The sequence below is a fragment of the Balaenoptera acutorostrata genome, chromosome 15, assembly GCF_949987535.1.
Source record: "Balaenoptera acutorostrata chromosome 15, mBalAcu1.1, whole genome shotgun sequence".
Taxonomy (NCBI): Eukaryota; Metazoa; Chordata; class Mammalia; order Artiodactyla; family Balaenopteridae; genus Balaenoptera; species Balaenoptera acutorostrata.
In genome coordinates, this window is record NC_080078.1 from 3,182,237 (window position 1) to 3,207,158 (window position 24,922).

Consider the following 24,922-nt stretch of genomic DNA (forward strand, 5'->3'; position numbering starts at 1 on the left):
GATTTCCAGATGTGTAATTGCTGGATTAAAAGGCAAGTGCATTAAAGACTTAGACAAATAAAATGGATTTGCCCTCCAGGAAGAAGCCAGTCATTGCCTTAGGGCCCTCCCTACCACTGTGTGACCTCTTCCTAACTTGATTACATCTGCAGAGACCCTGTTTCCAGACGAGGTCTCACATCCACAGGTACCGGGGGTTAGGACGTCAGCGTATCTCTTGGGAGGACACAGTTCCACCAACAACAGAGGGGCTTTCCTACCAAAGCTGTGGCCTCCGTTCAGGCACCAGGACGCTGTGTACCAAGGCGCAGGGGCATCACTTAGGCAGTGGCCTTGTAGAGTCACAGGAATCCAGGGGCCTCGTGACCCCTCCAGCCAGGGGTCACGGGCATGCTCTTGGTCCGTCTGTCTGGTCACAGTTTGGGAGGTTTGGTCCTTTACTCGCTGAGGATCCCAGAGGGGAAACTGCAGCCCGAAGCCCCTAAGACCGGGGTCGGCACTGCGGCCTCACTGGGATTCCGTGTGGAATGAGACGACCTTTCTTCTCCCGACAGATCTGTCAGCCACAGGGAAAGGGACGGTTGGCTGGGCCCTGCCTGACCAGCCCCTGCACCCAGTGTGGGTGTGCACGGGTCCTGGGCTTACATTCTCCCTCGAGCTGACCTCATCACCGAGCTACCTGTCACCTGGCTTCCACCGGGTTCTTAAGAGTCAGACGAGCCCGGCCGTCACGCGCTGACATGGAAGAGGGAGGTGTGGGTTCCAGCCCTGCGCCTGAGTCGGGCAGAGTGGGGGTGACCGGGCACGCAGAGGGGTCAGTGAGACGGCCACGGCCTGGGTGGACAGAAGGGACAGGGGCTGAGGGGACGGGGTGAGGCCAGCGGCGGACGAGGCGGAGCCAGGCCACATCCACGGTTCCCTTCAGGTCCTGGGTTGGCCCGCTACGGGCAGCTTCCTCGCCCGTCTGTGACCTGGGCCACGGTCTCCAGCCTCAGCCCTGGGGCTCGGGGGTTTGGGCTGGACGTGGATGAGACGCCCGTGCCCGCACTCAGGCGCCAGGAGCCCCAGGCTGCGGGGAAGCAGCCGCACAGCAGGCTCTGTCCCCGAGTTCCCCGCGCTCCTCATCCGTGTGACGCCTGCCTCTTTGCTTGCAAACAGCTGAGGGCCCTCCGTGTGGACTGGGGAATCCCTCCTAGCCAGGCGGCCACACGTGAATCCAGGTCCCCTGACTGTGGTGTCTTTGCAGCCCCCGAGGGACGAGAGCCTGAACGGCCTCCTGCAGGGATACAGGATCTACTACCGGGAGCTGGAGAACGAGGCGGCCTCGGCCACTGAGTCCAAGACGCTCAAGACCCCCTCCGCTCTGCGGGCCGAGCTCACAGGTGAGCCCTCTCCTCGCCCTGCACGGGCCCGTCAGCAGGGAGGTTCCTGTGACCACGGCGCATCTGCTCCCGCCAGGCCTGGGCCTCGGGGGCTGCAGGAGGTGCGGCTCTGCCCCCTCCCGCCGACGGTGCGCACGGCCCAGGGCACAGCGAGGTGCCGTGAGCAGAGGCCCCCAGCCGGTGGGGGACCAGGGAGGCTGCCTGGAGGAGGAGCCATCTGAGGTGATTGTCGGGGTAACAGGATGTCACCGAGGATGTGACGGGAAGCGGGGGATGCAGGGCCCAGCGCAGCTCGGTGCGGGTAGGCAAGCAGAGCGGCAGGGGCTCAGGTGGGGCAGGGGTCAGCCGGCCAGCGCAGGGCCTGTGCCGCGTGGGGCCTCTGGGCCTCAGGAGGAGGCGCAGCCGGGGCTGCCCAAAGCGGAGCAGGTTTGGGGTGCACGGGGCAGCTGCAGGGAGCCCCGGCTTCTCTCCCGGCTCATCTGCCTGCTCGCCTGCACCCCGCCAGGCCCCTCCGCGGGCTCTGACAGTCCTTCCAGCGGCCGTCGAGGGAGCTCTGGAGCTGCTGGGGAGGCCGCCGCGCTCCCGCCTCCTCTCTCTTCCTGGCGTCCCACACACCGTCAGAGGAGATACTTGAGCCTTAACGCCTGCGCGCCAGGGTCGGGGGTGGGGGGCCGGCCAGGGAGCCAGGGCCTGCTCGGGCCTCGCGTCTCGGCGAGGGTCACACGTGCTACGGGCCGCTCCTTGTGCCCCCTCCCCAGCCCGCCTTTGGGGTCTCGGGGCTGCAGCTCGGCCCCGGCCCCCCCAGGAGGAGGACTGGCTCAGTCGTGACCCCCAGTCTCAGCGTCACCCCGGGTGTCCCTTGCTGACGTCCAGACCACAGCGAGCGTCTCCCTGGGCTGTGTCACAAAATCAGATCCGTGGAGTAAGAGGGCGCGGTGGGGTCTGTGCCCCTGGTCCCTGTGTGTCGTCTGCTCGCCCCCTTCAGCCCGGGGCCCCACCTGAGCACAGGTAGCCCGACAAGGTGCCTGTGAAGGCGTTGCCCGGGAGACGCCGCTCTCCATCTCCTCCTGCGCTGCTTACGCCGCCTCACGCCAGATGCGCACTTGACCCGATTAACCTGAGGGGTGAGCACACGCCACCCCCTCGCGGGCCGGGGGGCCTGGCTGGTTCGCCAGGCGGCACGGGGGCCCCGGCGAGCGGACCCCGCCACGCGGGGGGTGCAGAGGCTTCCCGGCCAGGCCCCTGCTCCGCGCCTGCGGCCCATCATGGCAAGAGCTGTTCCCTGCGTGCTGACCGCCTTTCTGCTCTGCTTGCCCCTAATAGCCCAGAGCAGCTTCCAGACCGTGAACAGCAGCTCCACGTTAACGACATTCGAGTTAACAAGTAAGTGACGCCGCCCTCAGCGGGAGCCGTGTGACCACATGACCGGGAGCAGCCGCTCAGCGCGGACTCTCTGGGGTCTGCGTGGAAGCCAGCTTGGACTCGTGGCTCTCGTTTCTGGAATTCCCCCACCAACACTGCCTCGCAATATGCCAGAACCGCCAGGGAGACAGGAAAGGAAACTTCTAGAAGCAGAGGCTGGGAGTGGGGGTACCGGCAGCTGGTCTTCGAGTTTGGGACAGGAGGAAAGGCAGAGTGGGCAGATCTCCTCTCTGGCTCCTTCGACGTATTCTTTAAGCCCCTTTATTGTTGTGGTAAAGTACACATAACACACAGTTTACCATCTTCACCATTCTTCAGTGGCATTAAGCACATTCACACTGTTGGGCAGCCATCCCCACCGTCCGTCTCCAGAACTTTCTCATCTTCCCAGACTGAGACTCTGCCCCCATGAAACACGGACGCCGCTCCCCTCCCCCAGCCCCTGGTCCCCACCCCCTACTTCCCATCTCTGTGACCCTGGCTCCTCCAGGGACCTCACAGAAGTGGGATCACACAGTGTTGGTCCCTCTGTGTCTGCTGGGTTCACTTCTAGTTTCATCCATGCTGTAGCGTCAGGGTTTCCTTCCTTCTCGAGGCTGGGGGACAGTCCACCGCATGCACACACCCCATTTATTTATCCATCCGTGCGCCATTCCTCTTTAACCAAACTGCTTCCCCTTGGATTCCTGGCGGGGGATGGGTTTCAGCAACCGAGTGCAAGGCTAAGGGGCCCCGATGCGATTCACTTCAGCACAGAGAAGTGGCTGGATTAGAAAGAGGATAAACGGGGGAGGGGGAGCCGGCCCTCCCCCGGCCCCAGGTGTGCAGGCCAGCTGACCAGCCGATGCCCTTTCATCCCGCCACCACCTGGGCCAGCTGACCAGCCTGGCAGCCGGGGCGGGGTTCACGGACCTGTCCCACCTCCCCAAGCATCACCTCGTCCATCCGTCATGTGCTCGCTCACCCCCCACCCATCGCTCCCTGGTTGTTTCCTTGTCTCTCCGCCAAGTCCCTCCTGGGCCGGGCGCTCCCCCAGACGTGACCTCCCTGAGGACCCAGGTGAAGAGTCCAGTGCGGGCCCGGCCCCAGTGAGGAGGGCTCCCTCCCGGGGTCTCGTCCAGGCCCTCCAATCATGGTTATGAAGTGCGGGGCGGGGGGGGGGGGCGGCCCCGACCACGCAGCAGCGTCCACTCTGGTGTGTCTCCGTGGATTCCCGGGCCACACGAGCCCCGGGGTTGAGACGAAGCCTGGTTGTGTGTCTGGCAGCACGGCTGGACCACGTGGACAGAACCTTGACCATGAAATATACACGTATCGGCAAACCGAGGCCTTTGAGGTTTTAATGGCCGTGTCCTGGGAGGAAAATGGCGTGTGAATCCAGACACCTCGCCCAGGCCAGGTAGCCAGGCACGAGCTCTGTACTAGCCAACGTGGTGAGAGCAGCTGACCTCTAAGCCAAAACATTCTGGAAGGTTCTCCCCATTGTGTGGCTTTCCCGAGCCCCAGGTGCGTGCCGGACCACCTGGGTGCATGGTTCCTGCAGATCGTGCCTCCCAGCGAGTGGCTAGCTCAGCAGAGGTGCAGCGGATCCGACCCCCAGGCCCTCCCTTGAAGGTGGTCAAGGTTCTGCCTGCCCTACTGGGCCAGGGTCTCACTCCATCTGTCCCTACGCTTACGGAGAGATTCTGGACCAAAAGGCAAGCCCGGGCCAGGCCCTGTGTCCTAGCTTCTTTCCCTCAGAAGAGGAGCCTGCCGCCGCCTTTCCCTGAGTGCAGGATGGGTTGCGTCTTTGCCTCACGAGTGTCACTAGTGCCGGGACAGAGGGTGGCAGGCCCCTCGCAGACCTCTCTCTGCAAGAAAGAGCTCTTCCCCCGCGTCTCCTCAAGGGGCACTGGTCCCCCAGCGTGGCTCACGGAGGGAGTTTTCTAAGAAAGGGAGGGGGTCCCGCCAGCTGACCCCTGTCCCCTGGCCCTTGCAGATCTGAAGAAATACCGGCGCTATGAAGTGGTCATGACAGCCTACAACGTCATCGGCGAGAGCCCGGCCAGCGCGCCCGTGGAGGTCTTCGTCGGCGAGGCCGGTAGGTCCCGTGCCCACCCCCAGCCCGGAGCTCAGGCGCCAGCAGCGTCCGCCTCGATGAAGGTCACTTTGCTGGCGGGGCAGGAGGCTTCCGGTCATGGCTGGAAAGAGGCCGAGGGCTGGGTGTCCCGACGGGGGGAGCGGCCAAGTCTTGCTTTTGAGATTCAGGGGTGTTTGACGTCTGGATTTATCAGGACCTGCTCTAGGGGAGCGATGCCGTCACCTCCGTGGGAACCTAGGTGTGTGGGCACCTCCGTGTGTGGAGGGGGGATGTTTGTCACCTGCCGTCTCTGGCTGGGCCCGGGCAGTGGCCCTGGCACTGAGTCAGCCTGACCATCTGTAGCAGCCCCTTCCCAGGTCTCGAAAAGCCACGTGGATCCATGTTTGTACCCCTTTTAGGTAAGAGGTGGCCCCTGGGTTTGTTTCCAGGACCGTCCCTTCTGTGGGGCTAACCCACAGGGAGACGTCGTGCCCTGTGTGGAGGCCAGAGTGTGCCTGCCCCCAGCTGCCCTGCAGCGAGCTCTGCCACCTGCCCTCTGGCCCACAGAGCGACCCCGCCCCTGACGCCCACCGCCCCGCCGACGGCCGTCTCCTCTGAGCTTGGCAGATGGCCTGGGGGTTCTGCTCAGATCTGCTCGTGCGGAGTTGGGAGGGTGAAGGATGGTTGGAATCCCTCTGAGGACAGAGACCCAGGCTTGCAGGAGGACAGAGGTTCTGGTCACTCGGCCGGCGCACAGAACACATCAGGTGACCTTTTGCAATTTGGAGAGGTTATCATTGTGAACCAATCAGCACTGAGGGCCTAGCTTCGCAGGACTTTTCTGGAACGGTCCCACAGTATTTTCGTGTAAGCGAGGATAAACCAAGTGAGCCACCAGGAGGTCGCATTGGCCTCTACACGAAAGTCTGTCTGGGGGGCACGTGGAGGTTCCTTGGAGCAGGTGGGGCAGGGGCCAGGCGTCCCAGGAGGACGTGGGCCTGGCCACAGAAGAGCCCACGTGGGCAGAGGGGGGACGTGGCAGGGAGGGGACATTTCAGGGAGGGGACATGGCGCGTGCCATCCGTCAGAGCGGGCGCTCTGGGCCCTCGCTGGGCATCGGTGGGGGCCTTCGTGCCACTGGGTTGAGGGGCGCACGGCCGGCCAGCTGGGACCTGCAGAGCTGCCCTGCCCACCACCAGCCTGCGCTCCAGGGAAAGGACCCAGCCTGCGGGGGCGCGGGCACTCCGGACAGGGCCTCAGGCCCAGGACCAGGGCAGACGTCCAGAGAACAGGGCTGGAGCCTGGGCGGGAGACCCAGCCGGCACTGGGGCCGCAGCCAGCCAGCGGGCAACCGTGGGGTGTGCCCAGTTCATGGGTCTCCTTCTGCGTTTGCTTGTTTGTTGTTTGTTTGTTTTGTGGTAAAGCACAGGAAACGTGCCGACCTCATCACTGGCAAGCGTCCAGCTCAGGGGCATGAAGCACATTCCCCTGTTGTGTGGCCACTGCCCCCCGCCCCGTCTCCCCTAGGCTCCTTCATCTTCCCAAACAGGAGCCCCTCGCCCGTCGGCAGACCCTTCCCTCTCCCCTCCCCCGCCCCGGACGGCCTCTTGTTTACTTTCTGTCTGTGAGTTTGCCTAGTCTAGGTACCTCCTAGGCGTGGACTCACCACATTTGTCCTTTGCACCCACCTTCTCTCGCTCAGCGTGTTTTCTGGGTTCATCCGTGTTGTAGCAGGGGTCAGACTCTGTTCCTTCTCGTGCAGTAGGCATGTCCACTGTGCGCAGACACCACATTTTCTTTACCTGTGGGCTCGTCAGTGGACACCTGGGTGGTTTCCACCTCTCGGGTTTGTGATGGAGCTGCTGTGAACTCGGGGGGACCAGGTGTTTTTCCCAAGTGCTGAGCTGAGGCCGAGCCCGTGTGGCCTGGCCCTGATGCAGGGCACCGGCTGCTCCCGCCCCTTCCATGGGGGCCCCTCCCCCAACACACACCCGCCCCCGTGCTGACTCTCCGGGAGGGGGGGAGGGGGGCCGCGGAGAGGGATGGAAGGAGGTCGTCCATTGGCTCTGCCACCGCGGCGTGGGCGACAGCCTCCATCAGGGACACGGAAGGCAGGGCCAGGGCACAGAGGCGGGTGTTCGGCCCTCAGCGCATTAATGGCTCTGCCGTCTGTGTCTACGCTGCAGAGAATGTTCTGAAAGGAGGATGGCAGTGCCTCCAGCGTGGCTGCCACGTACCCTTTGCCCTCCCAGTCTCCGCCTCTCACAGCCCAAGGGCCCCTGTCACGGTTTTGTTCCGCTGCTGAGCGGTGAGGCTAACCAGGCCTGCAGAAGATGAAGTTCAGCAGGACCACTTTCCACCCACGTGGCCAGACGCTTCATCATGTCGCACACTGGTCGGCATGAAACGCTCAGACTTGTGTGAAAACAGCTTGGAAACAACACGGTTTCCCGAGTTAGACCGCCCTGAGCGTCTGACTGTCGACTCGGCCGGTTTCCAGCTGTGTGATGCTGGGCCAGTTACTTCACCTCTCTGAGCCCTGGCCCTGAGGACCGTGGTGCAGAGGGGAAAGCTGCGGGCTAGGAGTGAGGAGACTGGGGTCCTTGTCCCAACTCTGCTCCCAACTTGCCTGTCCCACCTGCGGGATAAATGTCTAGGACACGCCTGGACTGGTCAGTCAGTAAGTGGTGAGTGAGTGACTGAGACCCTGTGTGGTTACTGGATTGGTCTGGCCCATCTACAGAACAACGAGAGGTTGAGAGTTAATGATCTTTGGGTCCCCTCCAGTCCAAATATGTAATATGTAAATCCTTTTAACCTCAGAGAGAAAGCGTAATCTTTAGGAGATTTCTCACTGAGATTGATTTGAGTCCAGGCATTTCAAATTGGTAAAAATAATACATTAGTAAGGACTCCAGTTTGCAAGAGTTAGAAACCCAAACAGGCTTAAGCTGAAAGAATCAATTATCAATTCACATAACAGAAAAGTTGAAGAGCCTGGATACAGCTTCAGGCATGGCTGGATCCAGCACCCTAACAGGCTGGTCCCGTGTCCCCCCTTGGTTCCAGTCTCGTCTCAGCTCACTCCTGTCTGGGGCGGGCTCTTCATCCAGGTGGCCCTGTAGCTTCAGGCGGCAGGAAGAGAGCCTCCTTTTTTTACGGTGCCTACAGTGGCAATCCACTGGCCCCCGTTAGCCTGCCTTACACGCCCATCTGCTGCGGCCAATGGCCTGAGGTCCCAAAGCCAGGGGATTATGTCGTCTCTACCTGGACCACAGGGACCGCATGGGAGGAGGGATCCCCAGATCCCCAGGGGAGATCTGGATGTGCTGCCAGAAGGGGACTGGGTGTTCGCTCTAGCTGTCGGTGCAGCACTCATGGCAGAGTTTTCCACGGGGCCGGAGCTGCTTCTGGGAGGTGTGTCTGTGGGTTCCTCAGCAGGACTGCTGCGCCAGCCACCCCCGCCCCCGCCCCTGTGAAAGCTCCAGGCCCAGCTCTGTGTTCTCGGGGTTCTACAGCGGAAAGGAGCCCATATCCTGGCCTTCAGGACACTTACTACTGGAGGACGGGCCCCACCTTGAGGATAAGGCTGCCCTCCTGCCTGGGGCACATCTGTGTTTCCAGACCTCCCAGGCTCCTCCCCCCGACATACGCCATCCCACCCACACCGCGCCGCATCCGCCGGGAACCCCTGCCCTTCCCTCCAGCCCCTGGAAAGACCCCCCCAATCTTCCGCTCAGCCCAACTTCAAAGCCAGCCCCTCAAGCCCTGGCCGCCCTGACCCCAGCCTGGGCAGAACTAGGGACCCCTCTGCTCCGGAACACGCCGCCCGTTCTGCTCTCTGCACCTCCTGTCTGTGATGCAAAGACCCCTCTGATTCACCCCAGTGTCCAGGGTCCTCGGGGCTCTGTGGTTGCCTGGAGCACAGCAAACACTCTGAAATGTTGGGGGAGTGAAGGAGGAGGAGAACAGATTTAGACAGAAAGGAAGGAGGGAAGCAACGCAGCCTGGTCGACACCAGAATCACACAAGACAGCAAGGCCAGAGCTCTTAGTGCCCCAGAGGGAGGAGACCCCCCCGGGCCCGGGGAGATGAGGGGAGATCCCAGAGGGAGGAGACCCCAGAGGGAGGAGACCCCCCAGGACCCGGGGAGGTGAGGGGAGACCCCAGAGGGAGGAGACCCCTGGGGCCCGGGGAGGTGAGGGGAGACCCCAGAGGGAGGGCTCCTGCCCGAGGTGCCTACAGCCCCAGCTCCCGCCTGCCCTGCAGCCTCTGCCCTTTCAGGGGGCGTGGTGGCTGAGAATCCCCAGGGGCTCTGACCCCACGAGGGGCCCCGACAGCAGCAGAGCAGACCCAGCCCCTCCTAACAAAGCCTGAGGCTTCCATCTGGGCTCTTGTTCCAACTGGGTCAAAAACGGATCCTTCCCTGAGCGCCTTGTAGGGAACATGAGGGCAGAGCGTGTGTTGCCAGCTCCGGGGGTGGGGCCCATGGAAGCAGACAGGGGCCACCCCCCACCCTGCTGGCGTCTTCTTCACCCGGGAAAGGGCGTGACAGCACCCATCCTCATAGAGCAGGGACCCCCTCCCGGACCCCTTCAGCAGCTGCCCTGAACCGCACATCCCAGCCGCTGCAGAGGACCAGCAGCCCCGGGCTTCACCCTGCGCTCGTCCGTCTGCTGCTCGCGGCCCCTGCTCCGGCCACGTGCTCGGTCCCTGGAGGTGCTGCTACAGCCCCCGTGAGTTGGGGTTGATTCCCTGAGGCACGGGGCCCGGGGCCCCCTGTCACAGGTCACGGCGAAGATTGTTAGTGGATTCCCTTCCCGGCCACCTGACCTAAGAGGGCCGGGGTGGAGGCCAAGGTGAGCGGTCCCTGGCCCCGTTCATCCCGCTTCCCCCTGAACCTCGGCCCAGTTTTAAAGCCAGAGCGGATGGACTCTGTCCACATTCAAACCATGCCACCTGCAGAGCTGAGACGCACACGATCCAGGCAGAGGAGAAGGAACCCAGGGCAAACCCAAGGTGGGTCTGGCCAGACAGGCTGCTGTCGGGCAGGAGCAGTTCCGGGCCAGAGAGCGACTGAGTCAGCCAAGTGCTGGGCCTGGGCCGGACCTGACGCCCCGACACACCTGATGTTCACAGACTGTCGTGGGACCAGGACTGCGGGTCTGGGGTGTAGGGTGAGGGAACTCCGCACAGCCCAGCAAAACGCGCGTGGGCTCTGCGGCCCGGTGTGCGGCCGCGTGGCTGTGTCAGGCTCCAGCTCTCACTGGACACACGGGACGAGGGGGGCCGGGGCCCCGGCGGGCTGCTAGTGGGGGTACCTGTGCGCGAGCCTCACAGGGGAACAGCCTCGCTCCAGAGGGGGAGACTCCCAGGCCAGTCTCGGCCATCACCTTCCTGCCGTGGATGTCACCATCACGAAGGTCCCCGTGCAGGGCCTTCGGCATGGCACTGGCCCGTCTCTCCCTTCGCATCTCTTGCTGGAGTTGGTGGGTCCCTCAGTGCAGTCTGAGCCCCAGCCCGCAGTTTCCTTGTGTTGTTCTGTGATCCCAGATGTCCCAGCGGCTCGTCCCTGACTAGACCCGGGGCCGAGGTCTGCCCTGTCCCTGAGACCCAGAAGGGGGGAGGACGTTGTCGGTTCTTCAGCGAAGGAGCCAGGACTCGCTCTGCGTCCGGTGGGACGTGCCCGCGGAAGCTCAGGTCGGCAGTGGAACGTCCGGACTGTGTCGCTGGGCCCACGATTTTCGGGAAAACAGGCAGACATGCAAACTCAGTATTTATGACCTTTCAGTCATTTCAGAGCAGCGTCCGGGTTGCCTTTGGTGTACGCGCTGCTTCGGAAGACAGGAAAGTATCTTGAAACTCTTGGTTTGGTTGTCGTTCAAGACTCAAAAAACTGCTCGAGGGTTGCAGGTTCTACCTGTCTTGTACGGGCTCCAGGTGTGTGATTACTGTCGGTTGGGACGAGGGGAAAATCCCATGTGTTTCTGCCCCCCTTCGTGGCAAGCGAGGGCAGCCCTCGAGCCTCGGGGGACAGAAAAGGGTGTTGGAGGCGCGCTGGCCTGAGACCGCGTGTGACGCACCATGAGCGGCGCTCGTCTGAGAGGCGTGAGCGTGGCTTCCCTTCCCGCAGTGCACGGGGCCTGTCCCCGGGGGTCCCCCGGGCACTGCTCGTGGAGCACAGGCCACGAAGGGGTGAAACGCGCGGGCAGGTGCTCTCCGTTTCAGTGGCCAGCCTCACCTGCGGGCTCAGCGGCGGTGCTGCGTGCGGGTCGGGGCGTGGACTCGTACCCAGGCCATCGCCGGGTGGAGCGGCCAGGGGACAGCCTGCCGTGTGCCGGGCGTGTGTCGGCACCACCGCTTAGGCGGGAGTCGCTGTCGCCATCTCCCAGAGGAACAGGGGACGCTCCGAGATCATCACCCGGTCTCCCTGGGGCTCTGCCCCCTCGGCGCGCACACCCAGGAGCCAGTGCCTGGAGCGCAGCCCGGGGCTCCCGCGGAGGGGGCGTCTCCAGCACCCAACCCAGGGCCGCGGGGCCCGGAGGTGGAGGATGGGTGCAGAGTTTGCCCGTCCCCTCGCCGTGCCGGGGAGAATAGCAAGATACCGCTTGGGCCTTTGCCGCCTCTCCGGGCTCTCTCCCCTGCACCCCTGACCCCAGGACGCCTGCTCTGGGGCCCGCGTGGGGAAGGAGACAAGGAGCCCAGCGTCCGCGTTGGTTTTCAAGCGCTCTGCAAGCGCAGTGGGGGCGGGGTACCAGGAGCAGATGCGCCGAGAACTCGGGGTGCCCCCGGGACTAGGCCAGTAGAGCAGTCAGACGCGGCCCCAGGGGCGGGCAGGAGGGAAAGCGACCGGCCCTGGTAGGGCCTCGTTAATGCTGGGACAGAGGGCGGGGCAGGGCCCCCCCGGGGGTGAGCTGACCCCCAGGCCCCTCCCGCGGGGGCCCTAGGGGCTTCTGGAGCCGCTCTCCACCCGTCCTCCACGCCCCGCTGGACTGATCCTTCCTGGGCCCAAACCCCACCCCGTCGCTTCTCCGGTTCCTCCCCTCCGTGCATCCCCGTGTCTGTAGGGAAGCACGATGTGCTCCCGTGAGTGGCCCATGGGAGCCCCCGGCCCCGCCCCAGTCTGCCCCCCAGCAGCACCTCGGCTGCACCAGGCCCACCCTGCGTTCTTCCCGCCACGGTGGGGTCAGCCGCTCCCCCAAACCCGGGCATCCCTCTCATGCCCCCCGGGCTCCCCACGACGCCCTGCCTGGGTTCCGGCCTTTCCTAGCAGACACGGGAGCCCAGGAAGCAGTGGTAGAGAAATGACATTATTCCTAACTTTATTTCCATCAATGTAGGAAGGTTATAGGGAATATTCTAACGCGTAGCACTTTGTTTGGAAAGGATCGCAAACGCCACACAATTTGGAGTCCGTGTCCTCGGCCAGAGTCTCCAGAGAACCCCGCGGTTCACCTGACCGGTGGCTCGCAGCGCACCCCTCGCTAGGCCCCTGAAGGCGGGGAGACCCCAGTCCTGCCCTGGACGAGGGCGCCCTCTGGGCAGAAGGGAAATGGCCTCCCGTGGGTCCTGGAAGGGGCTGAGGCCATCCAGGGTCAAGCCACACGGGGTGGGCCTCTGAGTGTCACAGAGCTCGGGGTGAACAAGAGCGGGGCTGCAGCTGAGCTTTGCAGGCAGAGTGGACACTGGATCGTCCACCCCAAGGAGGCACCGTCTCCATGTGGGCAGCTGGGGAGACGGCCACCCAGAGTCAGGTGTTCACACCGCCCGCTGGGCTCCCAGCAGCACGGACGGAGCCGGGGATCCAGACGTGCCGTGACCCCGTGTCCCACCCGAGCCCAGGTCTCACCCCAGACACTGGCCCAGCTCTTGCCTCTCCTTCCCAGTCCAGCTCTTCGTGAAAGAACCTGCTTGCTTTCGTTTGCCTTATGTTGTTTAACGTGGGGAAATGAGGGAAGTTTGAAGTAGACGGACTAGGAGACAGAAGGCTGTGCGCTCAGCACCCGACTCAGCCGCCAGGCACCGTGACCATCTTCCCCCATCTCGCCACCCACCTGCCTCTCTGCTCCCCTGTTCTCAGACATCATGTCCTTTTTTGTAAACATTGTATCGTTTTATTCAAAAATACCTTAATGTGTCTCTAAAAGAACTCTTTCAAAAATATGTGTATATAACCACAAAGCCATTATCACACCCAGAAAAATTAATAAGTTTCTCAATATAATCCGTATCCAGTCAGCACTCAGACCCCCAGGGAACTGCCTACTCCTCCCAACCCCAGTTCTCTCCTCCACGGCCGCCCTGCCAGCTCCCGCCCCTCCGCCCTTGGAGCTTCTTATCACCAAGTCGAGTGGGTGCTCCTCAGCCCTGGTCTCGGTCTGACCTCTGACCCTGGCTGACTCCGGCTCGGCCTCCATGGCACCTGGACGTGGGAATTGGAGGGAGACCCCCTCCACCCCCGCTTGTGTCCTTTGCCTTGGCTCACAGACCCACCACACCTGAGGTGTGGGGCTTAAAGGTCACCTTTGTTTTACAGATGAGAAAAACAAGCACCAGAGTTTCCAGAGGGTTCTCCAGGAATGCTTAGCTGGCCAGGGGTCCTGGGATGCACCGGTGTGGCCACTGCATCCAAGGCCACTGTTTTTCTCTTAGAGAGCAAGGCCCCTCTGGAATCAGCATCAGAGCGGAGAGACACGGGGTTCAAAAATGTGGAAGATCAACGGGTTAACCAGTCTGTACCCTAGTAGAGCGGGGTTCAGACCAGGCCCTCAGGCCAAACCTAGCCAGTGCCTGTTTTTGTAAATAAAGTTTTATTGAGACGCCCATTCCCTTACATACAAAGGCAGAGTTGAGTTCTTGCAACAGAAACCTTCTGTCTCTTGAAGCTTAAAATGCTGTCTGGCCCTTTATGGAAAGCTTCCCAACTCTGCCCTGGGGAAGTAGCTTGGGCCCTAGAGTCGGCAGACCCAAGTTCAAATCCAGTCCGTCCTGGGACAAGTGACTTAACTCCTCTAGGCCTCAGTTTTCTAAGGGGGAAAATGAGAATAAGATCCTTTCCCTACAGCTTGAATTTTGTGAATACAAACTGCATGGGATGCACTTGGTTAATTAGGGACCGTGAATTGTGTTATGCGGGCCAGGTCGGCTACAATACAGTTGTGGTCTGTCAGGACCTGGATCTTGCCGTGATAGGAAACTCACTCTACAGGCAAAGAGGAAAAAAAGAAAACCCACAACAGTCGCGAGCAATGTAGCTGGTTTGCTTGAATGGCTTCTAACTTTGTGTCTCTTAACGGTGGTAGCAGTGATTAAGCTGATAAGATGGTGTGAGCAGTGGTGATGATGGGAAAACAAAGGTCATTGCTGGATGAAACCAAATGCTGGATTTGTTCGGCACTAACCTTTATCACGGAAATATCTGTAAGAAAAATATGCTTGTTCTTATGAGTCTGGAACTCTCTGGCCTCCACCTCCTTTCATATTGAAACCACTGTTTTTAAAATACACTCTTTGGACGCTTGGCGTCCTAGGGCTGCCGCTGCCTGGTCCGCGGCTGGAGCACCCCTAATTCTGTCCACACGTGTGAACGTGCTCTGTCAGAGCTAAGAGTCCTCGTTAACTCACCCCGTCCTTGGTCCAAGGCACCTGTAAGCTCCTGCACTGCTCCAGAATTCTGTAATTCTGCCAGGACATCCACCAGTGAAAAGGCCAGGAGCTTATCCTAGATTTCCTGTGCAAACTCATGGGGCCAAGGCCACAGCTGGGTCTGGGCTGGTTAAGAGGACATGTTGACCTTAACAGAGGGTGTTTCGCTGGAACACCATGAAATCCTGCATTTACAACAGGGGCCACACCAAATTCCAGCCAGCCTCTGGCAGCCCAGAGCGTGCAGTCTAGCCTTGGGCTGGGTGCTTTCCCTGAGGAGCTTGCACTGGTCGGGGTGTATTAGTTATCTGCTGCTGCGTAACAAATTGTCCCAACGTAGCTGCTCAGACAGCACACACCTGCTACCTCGCAGAGTCTGTGGGTCAGGAATCCAGGCTCAACGTAGCTGGGTCCTCTACCTTGGGTCTCTCACAAGGTGTCGCCAGGCCTGCAGCGCTGTCCAAGGGCTCGACCAGGGAGGGCCCCTTTCTGAGCTCACGGGTGGTTGTGCGCGGGACCCCGTTTCCTGGGCTGATGGGCAGAGGCCTCCCCGAGGTCCTCGCCTGGCCACCTCTCCGTGGAGCATCACCATACAGGCTGGTTTCCTTAGAGGGAGCTGGTCGGGGTGAGAGGAGCCAGGAGGGGGCACCAGCAGGAGGGGCGGCTCAGGCGCCCTGACCTGCCTGCAGGAGACTGCCCACCCCACCGCGTCTGCCATATCCTACGTGTCAAAAGGGTCGCGTGAGGCTGTGAGCACCGGGAGTGGGGTCCCTGGAGCTGCGACCAGGATCCATGGTGACACACCTGGGCTGCTCTCGGTTCATACGGGAACCACCAGGGAGACGGACATCTAGACATGTCAGCGCATGGTGACTCGATTACCTACCGTCTCTACAGGGACAGAGCCCACATAGGAGCAGTGCCCTATGTGCCCAGTGCCCAGATAAACCCTCGGGCGATTATCTGGACAGAGAGGTCACCTCGGGGACGAGCTTGAGGGCACCACGCGCCCCTGGCCGGACCTTGCTCTGCTCTCACACCACCCATTTCATTTCAGCTCGAAAACCCTTTACGTCTGATATTTTCTCCAATCTTACGAACAATGGAACTGCAGCTCAGAGATTGAACAGAGTCCCAAGTCCCACCAGCTGAGCCCAGACCTTAAACTCGCCAGTCAGGGCTTCTTCCACAGCCTCCCAGCTATGGTTTCTATAGCCTGGGGTACATGGCATTGATTTTTTTGAAAATAGTTTTTGTGACCAGTTTCCGGATTCTTCTTGCTAAGCTTCCTGAGAGTTGTTTTTGGTCCTGGCTCAGCAGTGAGGTGATGGAGGACAGGCTGGGGGCCGGAGCTCGGAGGGGAGGACGGCAGCAGGGGTGAGATGTGCTGGTCCAAGAGGGCTGCTCCAGGAACCCAGGCACGTGGGGCTGAATGCCCTGCCCCCCCTACCCACCCACCCCACCCACTACCCCTGCCCCAGCCCCAGGAATTCCCCTGGGAGGGAGGGGGTGAGGGAGGCTCAGAGCCAGGCTGTCTGGGTTTGTACGAGGCCAAATCCACACGCTTGCTGAGTGTGTGACCTCGGGCAGGTTACCGGATCTCTCTGGGCCTTAGTCTTCCCGTCCGGGTAATGGGCAGTGACTTGTACCCACCTCCCCAGGTTATGAGGATGAAGTGAGCCCAGATGAAGGGTTTGGAAGAGATGCCTGATCCCCTGGTATGAAGGGATCACCATCGGTATCGGCGTCAGCGCCGTTCACATCCCACTGACGGATCCCTACGTTAACCAGGAGTTACAGCAGACGTTAGCACCACTGTGTTTGTCTTCACAAGTCCTGGGGGTTCTGGAAAGATGGGGGCTGTCGGTTGAGAGAATGGTGGTGTGTGTCCCTCATGTTCATTACAGATTTATCAGATATGATCTCACTTTTGTCTGTTGTAAGCTCTGTTAAAAATTACTTTGTAATGTCAACGGAAATGCTCATTTATGGACCTGAGTTCCTGCGGGCGGGGCTCACAGCTGCCTGGCGTCCTGGTGACCAGGCGTTGGACGTCCCGTTTGGTGGCAGCAGTGACTCACAGCCTTCTTCCGGAGGAGGAGGGGGTTGCACGCCTGCCCAGACGTGGCTCCTTCCTGGGTCCTTGCGATCCGCCCCCTCCTTCCTTCCTGGGCCGAGTCGCTGCTTGTGCCTCGGGGCCGAAGCCCCGCCACCCACGTAAACCTCCTTTATGGACCGAGGGGGCCCAGAGGCCACACAGTTACCCAGACCTGGAGTCCCTCCCCGCCGGTTATCCCCGCTTAGGGGAACAGATGTGTTGGCAAAGTTTGCTGAGAAGGTGAATTACATTCGAGCATTCTGTTTCCTACTCACTTTGACAGGAAATCAGAAAGAGTGTTTGACCAGAGAAATGTTGGTGTAATTAAAGTGAACTGATGAATGTACAGTTTTTTAAAAATCACATAAAGAAATACTTATTTCATTATATTAAAACATTAACAATGATCCTCAGATTATCAGGTAAAATCTTGCTCTACCCAAGTAATAAATCACTGGTTTACAAAGAGTGAAAGTCAAAACCGAGCATGGTCTGGCCTGGTCCAGCAACAGCAGTTCCAGCCCCTGGACGCCTGTCTGTCGAGTCGCCGGCAGACACCCTGCCCCCCAGCTCTCCACTGCTCCTCCATCCCCGCCTCCCCGGCCCACGGTCCCATGTTAGATCCCCCCCATTCCTGAAGAGCCAGCTGGATGTTCTATTTCCAGGAATGACCCCGCGTCCCCCAGCCAGAGGTGACCCCTTGTGGCCCTTTGACCCTGTCCTCACATTCTACCTGGTACTATGACTGCTGTGAATGATGTCTCCTGTTGAACCTGTCTTGTGCATCCTTGTGTCCACCTGCCCCTCCGAGCTAAGCCGAGGGCCTGGTTGATATTCAGGAAAACATCAGCGAAGTTGCTCTGTGGCGACAAATCACCCCCAAGTCTCAGCGCCTGAAACACCACCCGTGTGTTTTCTCTCTCGCGTCCCTGTCCTTCACGGTCAGCTACGTCTCTCGTGCTCCCAGACACAGATGGGGATCAACCCCCCTGGGGGCCCCGCTGGTCTGGGGGTGGGGAGGGGTCGGCGCCATGGAACGCTCTGGAAGCTCCTGCTGGGAAGGGCCCTGCATGTGACTACTGCTCCCCTGTCGTCGGCCAGACCAGTGTCAGAGGCAGGCGTGCAGCTCCCTCGCCGCGCCACGGGGGCAGAGTGAGCGGGCGAGCGGGGGCCGGATGGTGAACGGTCCCACCCGAGCAGCTGACAAGCCCCTGCCCTCCCAGCCTCGGCTGTTTACCGAATGCCCTTGAGGCGTCGTTTCCTCTCCTTGCCGTGGTCTGAGCGCACAGCTGCCTGTGCAGCTGCCTCCCTGGAGCAGAGGTTCTGAAAGGTTGACGTGGGGGCCCCGATGAGCCCAGGGCCACCCAGGGTCTGCGGGACGCAGAGCCAGGAGCCCGTGAGCCCGCGCCCCCCTGTCAGCAGCAAGCCTACACCGGGTCAGGGCAGCCGCCGTGTGTCCCTGACGCCTGATGGCCACGTCGGGGCCGAGCGAGCTGGACAAAGTGCTGCCCTCCCTGCTCCGCGGGACCCGCCCGCCGAGTCCAGCCCACAGCACCCAGCTTTGCAGGGCCTCTCCCAGCGCTCAGCCAGAATCCCAGAAGATTGCAGAAATCGCTGGGATTCCACTACTGTGTCAGGTGCAAGGAGCCCCCAGAAGTCCAGGAAGCTTCTCTATCACCGCCCTGCCCGGCCCTCTCTCCGGGGCCGGGGTGGCAGGAGCGATCCCTCAAGGCCGGTGGGTGACAGCTGTGGGACAGCGTCGTCTGCCTGGGCCGAGACGCCGGATGGAGAGAATCTCCGCTCTGCGCCCTAACCCTGCACCCACCTTCCAGCGCTGTCTGAGGGCAATCTGCGTATCAGCAAACGCCAGGGACTGCCAGGCCGGGCCAGCGTGCTTTTAAAAACTAATTTCATGCCTTTTAACACAGCATTCTGAGCTGATGTTCGTGGGCGCCGTACTCCACAGATGCTGAGGGTGGAGAACAACAGGATCACGACCCATCAGACACGCCATCGGTTTCCAAACTGAGCACCTTCACGACAGAAGAGGGTTGCACTGGGGGTGTAGACAGACGGCCTTCCTGCAAGTCAGGGTCTCCCGTCAGGGTGGAGACCCCGAGGATCTCAGGAGCCAAAAAATTAAGTCTTGAAACCGGCGTGCTTTGCTCTGTGTTCACGTGGCTTTCTCCCTCCCCTGCTGTGTTAGCATCACAAAAGTCCTTGTCACCTGCAGCATTTTTGTGACCGGAAGGGGCTCTGCTGTAGGACAGCTGGGGGGCATGGAGACAGCGCGTGGGGCTCAGCCGCCCAGGACGGGACCGGGGGTGGCGGTGGAGGGAGGCTTTGCCCAGCCCGTGTCAACCCCAGAGCCGTCGTGCGCCCTGGGTTTGGCTGTGCTTCGAGAGGGAAACTTGGGGCACTGGGGCGACCACACACAGATGGTCCTAACCCACCACCAGGGTAATGGCTGTGCTCAATTTTGCCTTTCACATTTTAATCGTACAACAGTAATTTTGTGATCGAGTCGCCCATGGCAAACAGGCAGAAGACATTAACTTTATTTATGTTGTGGATTATTAATGTGGCTGTTAAAATTCCTCCAGTTAGTTTTGATTGAATTGTTTTTTTGTGTGATTCTGTTGTTTAATGGAGCGGTAAATAAGAATTTCTGATAATGAGGCCAAGCATCTGTCACAACACCCTGGTGTGGGTTATTAACATTCCCATTAACGGCAGGGTGGGCAGCGATAATACAGGAGCCCCACAGTTAGAACAAAATAAATAGTTGGTGTCAGGCTGAGTGGGTGTTAATTACTATTTTATTCTACACTGGTTGGGGGGGAAGCAGGGAGGGGAAGACGCGGGGGAGGGGTGCCTCAAGGAGGTCATCCTCTCTCCAGGAGGCCTCTCCAGAGAGACTGTGAGCTGGGCTGCCTCCCTCCGACGCTGACGTGTGGTCCTTTCCATTCATGGCCCTAAATAGACTTGAGGCAGGAGGCAGCGCCCGGGCCGCAGGCGGGGCCGCGGAAGGCGAGGGTGCTGGGTTGGCGCCCTGCCCCTGCAGCCATGTCCCCGACAGCTCCGTGGAGTGCCCCAGGGTCCAGCCCAGCGTGGAGTTCACCGGGGGAGGGGTGACCCAGGTGGGAGGAAGGAGTAGCTCCTGGGAGGCAGAGGACAGACCGGCCGGCGGGGAGAAATGTCCCCAAGTGTACACGTGCGTCCTCTGCGTCGTTCCCAACCTACCCGCGGCTGCCTGCAAGGCCACGGCCACGGCGTCCTGTCAGTCACCTTTCACCTTTGACCTGCACAGTGTGGCCCTGCTGACACCCACACAGCGCCCGGGGGCCCTCGGGGTTGGGAGGGAAGGAGTGGGACCGGGTCCTCCTGGGGGGCGCGGAGCTGTGGCCTCTGCGCTCCGTCCCCGAGGAGGGGCGGCCCCGGGTCTGCAGCCGTCAGCTCCACCTGGAGCAGGGCTTCGTACCCCAGGATCCGGGACTCGTGGTGGGAACACAGATGCCTTTCTTTCTTTATTTTTGGCCGCGAGGCCTGTGGGATCGTAGTTCCCTGACTGGGGATCGAGCCCAGGCCCTCGGCAGTGAAAGCGCAGAGTCCTAACCACTGGGTCGCCAGGGAACTCCCACAAATGCCTTTATTTTCTCCGAGTTCCACCTGGAACTTAGCATCTCCCTCGGTTATGAATGTGGCGACGCACCAGTGCCGCATCAGTGGGGCCTGGGACTCTCTCAGCGGCAGGGCCCCGGGTGTGCCCCCGTCGCGGCGAGGTTGGCTGTTACCGCGCCGTCTCCGCTCATCCCGCTTGACCTCAGAGCCGTCGCTAGAGCAGCTCTAAGCCTGACTTCAGGGCTCAGTCACAAGCACGTGGGTTACTGTATCACACCTTTGTTTTCCAAAGCTCTGCCGTGTCTCGATATAATCGGTTTTCTTTGGGATTCTCCAGATTTCATTTCCTGCATTTAAAAGCGTGGTTCTGAGAAGGGTTTGTGGTCATGCTGGCATACAAGCTGGGTGGTCCAGGGCAGGGTCTCGGGACTTCTCAGCGGACCCCGCTGCTCTCTCCGCAGCCCCGGCCATGGCTCCGCAGCACGTGCAGGTGAACCCACTCACGGCCAGCCAGCTGGAGGTCACGTGGGACCCGCCGCCGCCCGAGAGCCAGAACGGAAACATCCAGGGCTACAAGGCAAGGCGCTCTCTTGCTTGGTTTGGCTCTTCCTTCCAGGTCACTTGTGGGCCAGGGTCAGCGGCCTGAATCCCCAGATCTCCCGAGGGCTCCGCTGGGACCCTGGCCGCCCTCAGCTCACCCTGCCCTTCTGCTTCCCGTCCTGACTCGCACCGACGGACCCTCGGCCCCCAGAGCCTGGGCATCGCCAAGCGGCTGGAATGGGCTCAGCCTGACCTTGCCTCTGGCCTGGGAGAGCGGGGCGCAGTTCCCCGCGCAGAGCTCCCCCTGCACCCCCTCTGGGAGTCTCCACCGCCTTTGCTGACAGTAAAAGGGAAGCACTCAAGAGAACAGGTCCCCCCCACAGCTCTGCCCTGGGTCCGAGTCTCTTGTTCAGTAGGTCCAGGATGGGGCCCAGGGATTTGCATGCTCCTGGGAACCTCACTTTGAGAACCCTTACACTGACCTGTCATGATTCCCCATTAAATATCCCAGAGGTGGGATCCAAGAGAGGCAGCAGCCCGTTGCAGTCCGAGCATCAGGTGATGAACAGTGACACAGAGTTGGTGGGGGCACGAAGCCCCCCGCAGTGTTCCACCTCCAGTATCTCCCCTGCGTAGGGGGCTCGGACCCCGTGAGACCAGCTAAAACCGTCCTGAAGTGCCGTCCCTTGAAAATTCCCCACCCTCCTCCGGAGTGAATTTCCTTGTCTGGTCTATTGAGCCCAAGTTGATCATTCATCAGACTCGATGGGCTAGCCTACCCTGAAGACTATTGGACCAATTAAATGTCCCTTTAAAAATGACATTTGTAGGTGTTTTGTGAAAATAAATACCATCCTTCATGGCAGGCCACCTGCAGTGATTAATGAGGTAACGGAAAGTCCCCTGAGCCCAGAGGCAAGGTGCTATTTATGTATGTCCAAAACATGTTTCCTAATTTCCTAATGATAGAGACGTTGAACTTGGATATTGATCTCAAGTTAGTAAGGCCTGTTCAAGCAGAGCGTCTCATCTGGTCAGTTCAGAGAGCAGAAGCCGAACTGCGTCTTGCAGGTGGATATAGCGAGGCTCACCCGCCAGCTCCGCTCCGGCCTGGCCAGGCGTGCGGTGCGGGAAAGCAGGCCCCGGGCCCCGCGCAGCCTGGCAGCTCTGTGCGTGGGCCAGCGGCTCTCACGGCCTGGCCTCTTGTAGGCCCACAGAGCCGAGGTGGATCCGTGGATTGGGGTTGTCTTTGGGTGGCCTGGCTGGCACTGGCTTGGGCAGTGGTCCTCGGCCAGCTGTCTAGGGGAGCAGTTCTGATGACCCAAGCAAACCTTTGTGCGCGGCATCATGTTCGCCCGCGAGCGCAGTAAAAACTAGACAAGGAGAAACGGAACCCAGGAGAAACAAGGGCTGCTCCAACAGGGCTGAGCCCTACGTGGTTCATCTCCACGTTATTTTTGGCTGTTTTAACATCCAGAGTATTGGGTCACATTGATCCAAGCCTTCGATCTCAGCCTTAAAGAAAATGTGGGAGCGTAGGGTAGAAGCTGGGGGCTTGTTCTACCCACAGGCTGGAGCAGGGGGTAGATGGGTCTCCCTGCTGTCCAGAAGCTTGGGGGGAAGGGGCAGGGCCCCCAGAGTCAACCCTGTGAGAGAAAAGGCACTTTCCTGGCAGCCGAAGGAGATGCCACCGAAATGCCACCTCCATCCTCAGGTCCCGTCCACCCTGGCCTGGCCTCAGCCACCCCCGACTCTGCAGAGCACAGCTCGGCCCCCGGGAGCACTCAGGTCCCCTCTGGCTCAGTGGCCACCTGTCCCCAGGCTGAGAAACAGAGGGGGCGCCACCCCTCCCCCCCCACGCTGGCCTCCAGCCTCTGGCTCTTTCTGGCAGATCTACTACTGGGAGGCGGACAGCCAGAACGGGACGGAGAAGATGCGGGTGCTGTTCCTGCCCGAGACCACGGCAAAGCTGAAGAACCTCACCAGCCATACCCCGTACCTGGTCAGCATCTCGGCCTTCAACGCCGCTGGAGACGGGCCCAGGAGTGACCCCCGGCAGGGCCGTACCCACCAGGCCGGTAGGAGGACAATGTGTTTCCTTTCAGCAGCCTGGGTCACCCCCCTGCCCTGCAGCTGTTCCCCGACCCGCCCTCTCCATTCCCTCGGCGCTCCGCTCTGCCTGTCCTGTGAGCCAGATCCCGCGTAGCTGGGAATTTCTGGGTCCGGTTCACGTGGTGTCCCCAGCGCCCAGCCCAGGCCTGCTGTGTGGAGCTGCCCCGTAAACGTTCACCAGTGTGAGCAGCGCGGGGCACTGGGGGGCCGGCCTTCCATCTGCACAGCGCCTCATCTGTCACCGGCAGGACTTGCTCCAGGCCCCCGGGGGGTTCTCTCAGGGTCCAGAGCCCGGGGCCGGGGGAGGTCCTTGTGTGCTGACGTGCTGAGCCCAGGCCGCAGTGTCGGCCCCCCGGGCCTCTGGGCCCCAGAGACCCCTGGAAGCAGTTGGCAGGCTGTCTCGCAGACACACGCCCCGCGCGGGTCCTGGGCGTGTCCGGGCTGCCCTGCCGGGGTCACGCTGCCTGTGGCCCGCTCTCCCCATCTGGGGTGCGTTCTGAGCCGCTCACTCACTCTCCTGGTGACTCTCAGAGTCCCTGGCGGTTTGGGGCGCTTCCTGAGGCTGACCAGGCTTCCCGAGGGAACGGCGGCTGGGCCCTGGGTCCCGGGAGCTCTGGGGCCTTCTTGAGACGCAGGGAGTGGAAGGCTGGCAATGTAAGTTAGGGAGCCCATGGGGCACAGACCCACCGGCTCAGGGCTCCCCAGACTTCTGTGGGTTCAGCCTTCCCGGGAACAGGGGCTGCGAGCGTCAGGCCCCCCTGTGAGATGCCCATGACCGGATTGCAGGGGCTGCGTCCTCGGGGCCCGTCCAGCAGCCCGGGAGGGGCTGTCTGTGGCCTCTGAGCGGGAAGGGTCTGGGCGGACCTGTGGGGCCGAGGGTAGGAGGTGGAGGCCCTCGGGCGCTGCGGGCCTGGCGGGTCACAGGGCCAAAGGGCCCCCAGGGACGGGGGAGGACGGAAGGGGGGCAAGTGGGGGCCGACTCAGTGGGCGTTTCTGAGCACAGAGGGGAACCCGGCTACGGGGGGGCGTCAGTGCCCACCGGGGTAGGGGCAGCTCTGGGTGCCAGCACCCACCCGGCCCCCCCACGGGGCCCAGGCAGACGGGAGCCACGGGCGGGGTCGGCGTCCTCCGTGGCCCCACAGCCTGCCTCTGCCTCTGCCAGGAGCTTCTTCCAGCTCAGGGTGGCGCGTGAGCTCCCCCACCTCCAGACCAAGGGGGACAGTGAGGTGGCCGGGCGCCTGTGGGCTGTCAGATAAGGACCAGTGTGCGGGGGTGTCCTCGGAGGCCTCAGGGACCCCCAGGAGGGGAGGGGAGAGCCCACCCCTCCCCAGAGGAGCAGGACTGGAGCCCGTGGAAGCCTCCAGCAGGTGCTAGAAGATGGCGCTGTCTGCACTTCATTTTCTGTTTCCATCCATTATTCGTTTTTATGCCTTTGCCATTGCATCTCTCAGACTCCTTTGTGTTTAAACACTGCCGTTTTCTCTCCTCTTCTTGGGAGGGTGTGAGTTTCTGATTGACGCTGGGAAGTTCGGAGATGATCGATAAATCTCCTCTTCATCCACGGCATTGCAACTTCACTAAGTTGGAGACACCGTCTAATAAGATCTGTATTCCGCGCGGAGGCGCAGACACGTACGTAGGTGACGTAAAGGGGCTTCGGCGAGCGTCCTCTCTGTCCTGTCCTCCAGCTCCCGGGACCCCCAGCTTTCTGGCATTCTCGGAAGTAACCTCCACCACGCTGAACGTTTCGTGGGGGGAGCCCACGGCAGCCAATGGCGTCCTGCAGGGCTACCGAGTGGTGTACGAGCCCTTAGCGCCTGTCCAAGGTAAGCCTCCCGGCTGCGTGGCGCCCACCGTCTACCCAGCGCGGCGCCGGGAGGGGCGGGTGAACCGGCTGAGCGCGTCCGGGGTTCCACACGGCCCTCTCCGCAGGGCCCCTGACCCGGCCTCTTTATCACCCAAGACCCGCCTCTCCTGCTGCGCCTGGGATCTCAGTGCTCGTCCCACCCTGGGTGCCACGAGCCGGAGCCACGTGGGCAACGG

At 61.4% G+C, this 24,922-nt stretch overlaps 1 protein-coding gene across 9 annotated transcripts in view; it reads left to right on the plus strand.

The window, feature by feature from the left end:
* SDK1 (sidekick cell adhesion molecule 1) overlaps positions 1-24,922 on the plus strand; it is an 838,709-nt gene that overhangs the window by 774,114 nt on the left and 39,673 nt on the right. For 8 of the 9 annotated variants that reach the window (XM_057528492.1, XM_057528494.1, XM_057528495.1 and 5 more), the window contains 6 exons: positions 1,247-1,382; positions 2,706-2,765; positions 4,783-4,884; positions 20,689-20,804; positions 22,659-22,845; positions 24,568-24,705. In XM_057528492.1, the coding sequence (XP_057384475.1) occupies positions 1,247-1,382; positions 2,706-2,765; positions 4,783-4,884; positions 20,689-20,804; positions 22,659-22,845; positions 24,568-24,705 (739 nt within the window). The remainder of the gene's footprint in view (positions 1-1,246; positions 1,383-2,705; positions 2,766-4,782; positions 4,885-20,688; positions 20,805-22,658; positions 22,846-24,567; positions 24,706-24,922) is intronic. The other variant, XM_057528493.1, reaches the window with a different exon arrangement.